This window comes from Anas platyrhynchos, chromosome Z (genome assembly GCF_047663525.1).
Source record: "Anas platyrhynchos isolate ZD024472 breed Pekin duck chromosome Z, IASCAAS_PekinDuck_T2T, whole genome shotgun sequence".
Taxonomy (NCBI): Eukaryota; Metazoa; Chordata; class Aves; order Anseriformes; family Anatidae; genus Anas; species Anas platyrhynchos.
The window spans coordinates 63,554,478-63,565,047 of record NC_092621.1 but is presented as its reverse complement, the minus strand read 5'-3'; the positions used below and the strand labels follow the sequence as shown (position 1 = coordinate 63,565,047).

General features: G+C 53.5%; 1 protein-coding gene across 2 annotated transcripts; it reads left to right on the top strand.

Moving 5' to 3' along the window:
• Positions 1-344: 344 nt before the first annotated feature.
• On the top strand, positions 345-7,377 carry LOC119714958 (uncharacterized). Of its 2 annotated transcripts, none has more exons than XM_072031270.1 (5): positions 345-566; positions 4,427-4,555; positions 4,718-6,747; positions 6,913-6,982; positions 7,163-7,377. In XM_072031270.1, exons 3-5 carry the CDS (start codon positions 4,771-4,773, stop codon positions 7,351-7,353), a joined length of 2,238 nt encoding a protein of 745 aa, XP_071887371.1. In that variant the 5' UTR covers positions 345-566; positions 4,427-4,555; positions 4,718-4,770; the 3' UTR covers positions 7,354-7,377. The 2 variants fall into 2 exon arrangements, with proteins under 2 accessions (XP_071887371.1, XP_071887370.1); XM_072031269.1 differs by lacking the exon at positions 345-566 and adding an exon at positions 3,334-4,131.
• The last annotated feature ends 3,193 nt before the right edge of the window (positions 7,378-10,570 follow it).

Here is a 10,570-nt window from a genome sequence, read left to right as displayed (position 1 = left end):
GACAGTTGCACTCCATAAACTGCAGGTTTCTGTGCTTTTTGCTTGCTTGCTTGCTTGCTTGTTTTCCAGGCTGAATTGGATTAGCTGGACAAGTTGGCAGCTGCCTACAGACAAATACCTTATCAGGAGTCTAAACTACGGGATTGCTCTAACTGAGAACAAGGAATTGGACTTGACGTCCTGTGGGTAGTTAGGGTCTGGCGGCCGGAAGATGTGGCGCTGTATGGAAAGGTTGAGCCCCTCCCTTGATGGACAGTAGCGTGTGGCCTGTGCTGTAAGCAAGCGGAAGTGACGCTATGGGCCTCGGCTATATAACCCCATGGGACCCGACAATAAACGCCATTTGCCATCCACCACATTGGTGTCTGGGAGCCGATGGACCGAGCGGCCTGGGGTTGGCCGCCGTGCCGTTCCTGAACCAGGTCGCCACTGCCCCCTGAAGGCAACAAGTGGTGCCGAAACCCGGGAAAACTCCTGATTCGGGTGAACGGCGGCCGGAGCGGCGGGACCAGCCCGGCGGGGAGGAAGCTCCCGGACCAACAAGGAAGATGGAAACCCTTGTGAAGGTCGTATCCAAGTTGTGGAAGCTGTGGGGTGGCTCGGCTGAGGAAGCCAGGGTGCCGGTGGGGAACCAGAGCCTGAGGAAATCTGGGAGAGACCACGGCCATGTGCGCCCCAGTACGGTGCTGAACTAGAAAACGAAGAGTCGGGTGAAGAAGCCTCCGGCGGGAACGGGGATGAAGCGTTAGGTTTTACTAACACGTGGAAATGCGAAAAAGAGAACGGTTGCGGGGACGACCGGGGAGGAGGTAGAAGCGTGAGAGAGGGGCAGAGAGCCGATCGGAACGGCCATCCGAAAACACGCTCCTGTGGCGCAAACGCCTCGCTGAGCAGGCGGCGGGGCGAGCCACGAGGCAGGGAGCGGCCCCCCCGCAGGGGTGGGGGGCGGGGCCGGACCTCGATGGGAGGGGACCGGAACTCGGAGGTGAGCAGTCAGTCAAGCTCTGACTCCGGGTCAGATACCGATTCACATTCGGAGGAGGAAATGGGGACAGATAGCAAAAATATCCCCATCCGAAATAAAGCTGCACCGCGAGGCGGAGAAATTCCTCTCATGGATTGGAGGAAAATTAAGATTGCGTGCGCCATCTGGGTGCTATCGGCCGTGCTAGCGTTCCCGGTCTGGGTGACAGACGGGGGGCAGAGGGTTCACTCACCAACAAACCCTAAGGATGTACAAGCGATTGTTAAAGCCATTGTGCATAAAGGGCTTCATTCTGCAATGGTCTCCACCCTCAGAGATGGTGTTTTCAGGGGAGACGACATGCTCCCGTTTGATATCAAACAAACTTGTAGACTGATCTTTGACGGGGGTGGGATGATCATTTTTAAACGAGAATGGGGGGACAACTGTATGAGACAGCTGGCCCAAGTAACTGGGACGGATCACACACTGTATGGCTCTAGCCTGCAGCGGCGAATGGGTACGGACCCAACAGTGATCACCCCCCAGGCGCAAGTCCAGGGCCTGAGCGCCCACGAAGGTATGGCAACTCGTGCGGCCAGAGAAGCTCCAAACAGCCGACGCCCCAATTTCAGAACAAAACTAATGAAAACTGAGTTTCTGTTCACAGGAACGGATCATCGGGCACCCCCGTAATCTGTATACCCCGGCGACATGAGAAGACAATAAGTCAGCAAGCGTCCTGTCTAAGCCTGAGAGTTCCACACTGGCAGAATCCAGACACCAGCGAAGCGGCCTCCGTGGGTGGGGGGCTGCAATGCGTTTGTGTGATCTTATCTTTGGACCTTGTATACGAAATATGCTTGTGTTGTTTGTTAAAAGTTGGTTAGAGAAAGTTAACATTATGTTGGTAGAACACCAACAACTACTTTAAGAGTGTATTTACTCAGGGTTACCGGTTACCTCTTAGTTTTCTCCTGGTTATTGTGCCTTATGTTTTTTAGTTAAGTTATGATGTCTACGTCTTAAGATTGTTATATTTTAGCTAATTTGGTTGTGCATAGGGAGGGGGGGAAATGTGGGTAGTTAGGGTCTGGCGGCCGGAAGATGTCGCGATGTACGGAAAGGTGGAGCCCCTCCCTTGATGGACAGTAGCGTGTGGCCTGTGCTGTAAGCAAGCGGAAGTGACGCTATGGGCCTCGGCTATATAACCCCATGGGACTCGACAATAAACGCCATTTGCCATCCACCACATTGGTGTCTGTGAGCCGATGGACCGAGCGGCCTGGGGTTGGCCGCCGTGCCGTTCCTGAACCAGGTCGCCACTGCCCCCTGAAGGCAACAACGTCCTTAGGAAGTCTTTCCAGCTACGCTTTCTACCACTACAGAAATGCACCTGATTCTTTCACAAAGCTTACGGGTGCTGACTGCAAATAGTCCTCATCATTCTCCATTGCCTTCCTCATCTCCATTCTCTTTTGGCCCGTGAAGCTTTTCCGAGCAGAGATGAAGATCAGCTCTAATACGCAGTCTGGCATTCTGCAAAGGAAAAGAGGAATCCTCCTGAAAACTCTTTGCAACCTCACCCGCCATCCCCAAAGCAAAGAAGAGCAAAAGAACAGCGCTTGATCACAGCAAGCATCAACTCGAGCATAGGTCTCCTGCAAGTGTAGCGGGGTTCAACAGCTGCCAAACAAGCTTAAGGAGCACACCCAGAATCAAGTCCATCCAACAAGTGCTTGAAAGAGTTAGGTTTTCTTAGGCGTGAGGAATGAAAAAGAAAGCAAGAACTGACCAGTTACCAGCACACAGTTTCCCTCGAGCTTGCTTGGCTTCATTCCGCACCTGAGGCTGGGCTCCCAAGCAGGATTGAGCAGCATTGTGCAGAAATGCCAAAGCCTCCTCCCCAGCCGTGCTGGATCTTCAGCCCCAAGGGCTTTGGCTCTGTTGCCTCCTCAGCAACATGGGCAATTGCCCAGGCAAGCCGGTGTCCAGCAGCTCGACGCAGGAAGCGCAGCCCCCCCTTGCCACCGCTTGCCGCTCACACCAGGAGCCCCCGCAGCGGTGGCAGCTGTTGCGCGGCGCTTGGTGCGGTGCGGTGCGGGCAGAGGGCTGCGGGCTCCTTCTCCTCGGGGGCGGCTCCGCCATGGGGCGTCCGCCGCGGGGCTGCTGAGGCAGCGGGGGGCTCCATGGGGGAGCGGAGGGCGACGTGCGCTGGGGCTGGGACGGGCCTGGGGCTGGGGCACCGCGCCGCCGCTGCCATGCCAAGCAGCACTCCTGGCATCTGTGCTGCAGAGCCAGCCAGTGTGACGCCTTGGCGTTTGTGACTTCACAGAATCACAGAATGTCTACGTTGGAAGAGACCTCAAGACCATCGAGTGACAAACAAAGGCAACTCTGCATTTCCTTCTTCAACACCCGCTTTCTTCACAAAAACAAAACAAAACAAAAAACACAGAACTTCATCCCTCACACGGGACTCCCGAACTGAGCCTGCAGGGGCTGCCAAAGGCAGCAGCTCCTCAAGCACTGCTCGCACACGGCTCCCTACCACGGGCTCCATCCATCCCCCAGGAGCAAACTTGGTCAAACTAAGCCCCTTTGGAGATATTGGATGGCAGGCCTTACCAAATGCCGGACAAAGGAAAAGATCTAACACAAGAAGGGCTGCCCCGTGCCAGGCACAGTGTAGTTCCAGGCACTTCCAACAGCCCCAGTGCAGGCAAGAGTGAGCCTGTGCGGGATGATGACAGCGCCTCTGGAGAAATGTCCGGCAGAGGGCTGCCACGATGACAGAGCGGGCCTGGACTAGAGCAGCCCAGAGGTGTCTCCTGACCCCCACCTTGCTGTGAGCTGGTGTCTTGACGGGAGGCTGCCGGGAACAAGGAGGCTCCACAGCAAGCACTCAGGCTTTGTGACGTGGGGCGGCGTCAGGCCACAAGACCATTGTGACACGGCAAGCGTCCCCATGGTGACGGTGTGACTTATATGGCCCGAGCCCCCGTGGTGCTCACTCCCAGGAGTGCAGCGCCGTCAGGAGGCAGCAGCTGCCCTGGGTGCCTGTTTCTTTGTCTCTGTGAGAGGACAAAGGGATGCCGAAGGAGCAAGAGGCGAAGGCCTGCTCCCAGCCCAACAAAGGGCTGCCGAGCATGAAGAAGCACCACCAGGTGCGGGACAGGGAGGGAGGGAGAGGGCAGACACAGGAGAGAGAGTGCCAGGTGGCGGAGCATGGTACCGGGGCGCGAGGCCTGGCCCTGAGTGTCTGCGGTCCAGGCCCAGGTTCTCGTGCCCCAGGGGTTTCTCTGGGGCAGAGCTGAGGCCTGGGATGGCTGTGACTCGCGTGGGTCGGGCAGCACTCTGTCCGAAGGATGTGGCACTGAGGTGGGGCTGGGTGTCCAGGCACCACAAGGGATGCTGGTGGCAGCGCAGCCACCACCATCCCACACCTCCTTCTCCCCACAGGTGCAACCCAAACCGCCACAGGCAGGACCGCTGTGCAGCCAGACTCCATCCTTGTCCATCCACGGGGTGAGGCTGCCACAGCTCCACTGCCCACAGAAGTCACAGGCCTCTAGGAAGAAGAGCACACAGGTAGGGAGCCCAAGTGAGATGGGGCCAGATGCCTTCCCAAGCCCTGGGAGCTGCTGACAAGGAGGCGGCACGTGCTGGAGGGGGCAGGTGGGCAGGTGCTGGAGGTGGGCAGGTGGGAAAGGACTACGGTAACATCACCTTTCTCCTTGGCTTCCCTTGCAGACAGACAGCCTGAAGCTGAGGCAGGCACTGCCCGGCAGCAGTGCCACCGGTGAATGGAGAGATCCTCTACCAGCCTTGCCGCCTCTGCCAAGGCAGGCAGCGACACTGAGAACTACACATCGGCATTCAGTGGAAGCTTCAACTATCCCCCGGCTGCCCAGTCTGTCAGTAGCAGGCTCCACCTCTTCTGTGCCATGCAGAGACTGCATCACGAGCACCAAGGCTGTCAGACTCCCCGAGGTCCTCAAGGACACGTGAGAAAAGAGCAAATGGCAGCAACTGCCGAGAGCCGGGGGACAGCCCTGCAAGCCCCCGCATCCATTCTGGCGCCTCTGCAGGCCAGACCCCAGCAAGACAACAGGCCAACCCCAAGCCATGCTGCAGCCAGGAGCCAAAGACCCAGGGTGCAGCTGAGGGTACAAAGGCACTACGCCCCTCCCAGCAGTGTGGCAACACCTGCAAGGACAGCCCAGGTGCCGGCCACCAAGACTGAAAAGATGCCAGCAACACGGAGACGAAAAGATGGCCATGCTCGAGAGGACACAAGAGCTGCTGCTGGGATCTCCAAGCCAGGAGGGAGGCAGCAGAAGGAAGCCACCTGGAACCTTCACTGGGACCCAGACGCAGCCCACCAGCAGGGGCCTGGCTCACCCCACAGCACTGGCAGAGATTCTGCCAGAGAGGCAGTCAGCCCCGCACAGAGCGCATCTCTTGCCATGTCAGGGCCAACCAATGCTGAGCCAGCAGATTCTGCGCAGGTTGCAGGTCCTGCCAGTGAGGGGGACAAGAATCCTATGGGTGCATCAGCACCCAGAGATGCTAAATCGCCTTCTCCCCTGGCTGCTGCTATGCCCGGCCCTTCCACAAGCAGCCAGAAAAGACCGCCGACATTGAAAGACCGGGTCAAGATCAACTGGGATATCTATGGGTGCTCCTCCTTTCGGCCAGCAATGCAGATCATTCCGAGCGGGGAGAGGGAAGGCTGCCAGTTGTCCCGGTGGAACGAGTCCTGGCCGAGCAGCGTGAAGGTTCCGAGGTTGCGAAGGATCTGGGCAGCAGACGACGGTGACACAGCTGACAGCACTGCAGCCAGTGCATCGGGCAGGCAGGAGGTGGCAGTGAGGACTGCGGGCCAGCGCCTTCCCTACTTTTGCTCCACAACGAGTAAGACCATTCTGCAGGACATTCAGGAAGAGTGGGAAGAGAGCCCCAGGATAGAAGCTGTGGCAGAAGCAGACGACGTCCTGCCCGGCACGTCTCCTGCCCCATCTGGTGAGGCAGATGCCAGGCCTTCAGCTGCTCCTATGGCCGCAGTTCCTGGGCCCGAGGAGCTCCCCCCGGCCTGCATGCCCAAAGAGGGAAAAGCTTCAGCCTCTCCCCTGGCTGCTGCTATGCCCGGCCCTTCCACAAGCAGCCAGAAAAGACCGCCGACATTGAAAGACCGGGTCAAGATCAACTGGGATATCTATGGGTGCTCCTCCTTTCGGCCAGCAATGCAGATCATTCCGAGCGGGGAGAGGGAAGGCTGCCAGTTGTCCCGGTGGAACGAGTCCTGGCCGAGCAGCGTGAAGGTTCCGAGGTTGCGAAGGATCTGGGCAGCAGACGACGGTGACACAGCTGACAGCACTGCAGCCAGTGCATCGGGCAGGCAGGAGGTGGCAGTGAGGACTGCGGGCCAGCGCCTTCCCTACTTTTGCTCCACAACGAGTAAGACCATTCTGCAGGACATTCAGGAAGAGTGGGAAGAGAGCCCCAGGATAGAAGCTGTGGCAGAAGCAGACGACGTCCTGCCCAGCACGTCTCCTGCCCCATCTGGTGAGGCAGATGCCAGGCCTTCAGCTGCTCCTATGGCCGCAGTTCCTGGGCCCGAGGAGCTCCCCCCTGCCTGCATGCCCAAAGAGGGAAAAGCTTCAGCCTCTCCCCTGGCTGCGCACCCTGTGTTGGAGGCCAGGACAGCACCTCTCACCCCATCAGCATGTGAGGAAGAAGAAGCAGCACCTTCTCCCCTGGCTGGGGGCCTTCTGCAAGAGGTAAGCAAGGTATACCTTCCTCGTCCCACAGTCATGGAAGCCACAGACCCCTGTCGGTGGGCCTCGAGGCCCCTCATCCCTTATCCATCTGGCATCGGGGGCATCGGGGCCCGGAGCATGGCCAAACAGTGGCCCACAGGGCTGTGGTTTTCTCTCCCCATGCAGGTTTCCTCCGAGCATAGAAGCAGTGCACAGTGTTCCTCACACTTCCAATCGGTGCCAGAGGAAGGGCCAGGTATGTCCTAAAGTATGGAGCCATCCCAGCCCACGGCACGGAGGCTGGCAGCACTCCACGCACAGGGTCCCTCCATGTCCAACTGTCCCCTCCCCAAGGGAAAGCCTTGGTGGCGGGGGCAGGCAGGACCATGCCCAGTTCCATCCCAGCCCCTCACGTACAGCTCTCTGACCCCCACAGGCACCGCTGCCCTCCCGCACACTGTGGCTCGCTCGCAATTGCCCCCCCTCTTCAGGAGAGCACTTCGGGCTCTCCGCAGGAGTTACTGCTTCAGCTGCATCACAGAAGACCTAGAGCAACGTGAGGCTGACAGTACCAGGGAGCTCCCCACAGATGGCAGCTTCAGTCCCGAGGACGGGGCTTCTGAATAAAATTGTTCAGGACTATTTCATAGATGAGGGCTGTCTCTTCTGTTCTGTTCTGCGTGCATGGGTGTCTGTGGGCTGCGTGTGCAGCTGCTGCGGTCAGACCCTGGGGCAGGGTGTCCCCATCTCCATGCTGCTAGTGCCTAGAGGGTGCACAGGTTTGTGCAGCAGTACTACCATGCAGTACTCTTGCGTGGGCTCCTCTCTATGGGCTGCAGCTTCAGCCCAGGGCCTGCTCCTGTGGGGGCTCTCCATGGGCCGCAGCTTCCTCCAGGCCACATCCACATGTTTTATAATGATGATGATGTTTTTGTTATTATTATTATTATTATTATTATTATTATTATTATTATTATTATTATTATTATTATTATTATTATTATTATTATTAATATTTATTAATTAATAATATAATTAATAAGTAATCATCATTTAATAATTATTTAATAATTACAATATTAATAACAATAATAATGGATTCCAGGGCAGCGATTCCAAAACTTTTGTCATGAAGACTGGTTTCCCATGTACATGAGAGACGCATAAAGAAATCGCAACTTCTTTTCACCAAAGTCTGAGTTGTTGTGATATCATTGTGGTGAAAACACGCGCTTTTCACCAAAGTAACATAATTTAGGTAAACTTGGTCAAACTAAGCCCCTTTGGAGATATTGGATGGCAGGCCTTACCAAATGCCGGACAAAGGAGAAGAGCTAACACATTTAGGAAACCAGTATTTGCAACATCTTACAGTTTGGTGCAAGCAACTAGAACAAATCAAGAAGAATGTTTTAGGCACTAGACCTTTTATTTGCCTCCTACAAGGGGAAGGATGCACTTGAATCAATCTTGGTTGCTCTATGTGTGTAAATGAGGCAGGAGGAATTGAGACTGAGCACGAAAACATTTGGGGAAAGACTAAGGTAATAAGGTGATTAGTCTAAGGTGATTACGTAAGGTAATTCAAGATGACACCTCCTGGCGTTTTCGAGAATTATGCAACAAAATAACCTTTTTGGGACAGACCCTTGAGGATGTCTGGGTCAACCACTGTGCTGTAAATTGTAGACCTCATCTTAGTATTCTTTTTAAAAGCAGTTAATAAGCAATGACTTTGATTAGAACACTAAAGAACGTCTCTTCATCAAAGGCTGCATCTACTCAGATGTGGGGATGGAGCAATAATCTATTTTTGCAACAAATGAGTATTTGTTGTAACAAATGAGGATTTGTTCTTGGTGCTCTGTGCGTGAGTGAATGAATGAAGCGGCCCTGTGGCTGCTGCACCTTCTGTGATGATGGTAGCAAGGAATGCCTATGTTTCTGCCGGAGCTCTTTCTAGATTGTGAATTTATCCAAACCGTGTTCTGTTCCCTTGGAGGTACAGTAACGAGCAAGACAGTCCAATTGGAGAAGATCAGTAGACCAAAGCAGCTAAGGCTAAAGGCCTTACGTATTCGTCATGTGGTTCCAGCGTATATGAGCATTGGACTAGATTCATTTGGCACCATTGGAAGAAAATGCCTGCAAAATTGCATTCAGATCTCTTTGTAGAACAGGTGATTAGTTTGGCTTTTGATCTCCCGTTTCGGGCTTGCAATACATTGATTTTGCACCTGAAACAGATCTCTCACAGAAACAGATCTGTTTCTTTAGAGAGAGCATTCATTCAAGTACCACTAATCCTCTCTGAAACTCCAGCTGCATGGAGTAAATGTGATGACTGGAGATTTATTGCAAAACTACATTCTTGCTCCATCCCAGCATCTACTAGAGATGCAGCCTTTGAGGAATAGATTTTCCTTAGTGTTCTAAGAAGAGCTGCAGCCAAATAAACTGCCTTCTCCTAGGACCACTACAAAAAGATTTCTGCTCTCCATAGCTTGTCTAGCACAGGGAGTCTTGGTCAGAGCACAGTCGCTTCTGACACTTGGTGCATGACGCTTAACAGAGACTCACAGTTTACACTGAGGTCAAGCTGAAAAGGAGAATCGTGTTGGAGCTGAGAAGGTGACAGAGACATACTTAGGGTAAATGAGTCATTTCTGTGCCCATTTCTTCCATGCCAAATAGGAACGGAGGGAATTCATTTAACACTTGTCAGTAACTTAGATCACAATAGATTTGATTTCCTAATTGTTCTGATAGTACATTTTCCTGTCCACTGTGGGTCTGTTCCACTTCCTAGAGCAGTCCAGATGGATTCTGCCATTTGTCAGCAGAATTTTACAGAAACTTCTACTGAGCACAGTCTACATGGATAGAATAGAAAACATGTTTAACTTCCTCCATCCCACCAAATGAATAAGTATTTTTTTAAAGGACTAAGCATCTTTACTTTTCTTTTTTTTTCTTTTTTTTTTTTTTTTCCTTTTCTTTGGGGGGGTGGGGGTCTGTTTTCTAGACTTCACAAAATAGATCATGGCAAAATTCTATTGAAAAATATTCAAACAGTTATCTTAAGCAACAAAAATGAATATGAAATGAATGAATGAATGAACTGAGTGAAGGGGAGGGTAGGGGAACTGAGTGAAGGGGAGGGTAGAGGAGCAGAGCGTAGGGGAGTGTAGGGGAGCAGAGTGTAGGGGAGGTGTGTGTAGGGGAGTGTAGGAGAGGAGAGTGTAGGGGAGCATAGGGGGGTGAGTGTAGGGGAGTATAGGGGAGGAGAGAGCCAGGGAAGGAAGTGGAGGGGAGGAGAGGGAAGGGGAAGGAGGGAATATTGACTTCTTTGTTACCTTTTTACTGTCTTCGTGTAGAGCCTTGACAGCAAAATAAACTATGTTGGTGAAAAGGACGTCTTTGTCTGATGTGATTCCCGCTCCCCCAGTTTAAATTAATCAAGAATAATCTGCTCCTGGTTGAGGTCTTCCCTTACTAGTGCAGTGCTAGGACGTACATGCTCAATGTGCTGAGGATGTGCAAGAGTCTTAGAAAACAGTCATGTTTTCCTCCCTCCTTGCTTCTTTATGAAATAAACATGATATCATCCAGCACTGGGCTGTTTTTCATGACGGAAATTCACTTCTACCCTGCACAACAAAGCTTATGATATATCCAGACCAGAGCTAAGCCGTCAGCTTGGGCAGCCACTGTCAGGCGTTCGCTTCTGTGCAGTCACCCCTTGGGGAAGCCACTTGCACTGGTTGCTTTCCTCACAAGTTTACCAAGTTTGCGTAAAGCTCCAAAGCTCAGGCCTATGCAGACACAGCCCTGCTGCCCCTTT

Bases quoted from the DNA above. Each gene is read 5' to 3' on its own strand.
- LOC119714958 (XM_072031270.1), top strand. From the start codon at position 4,771: ATGGAGAGATCCTCTACCAGCCTTGCCGCCTCTGCCAAGGCAGGCAGC. The intron at 6,748-6,912 runs GTAAGCAAGGTA...CTCCCCATGCAG, and splicing joins CTGGGGGCCTTCTGCAAGAG to GTTTCCTCCGAGCATAGAAG. The intron at 6,983-7,162 runs GTATGTCCTAAA...TGACCCCCACAG, and splicing joins GGTGCCAGAGGAAGGGCCAG to GCACCGCTGCCCTCCCGCAC.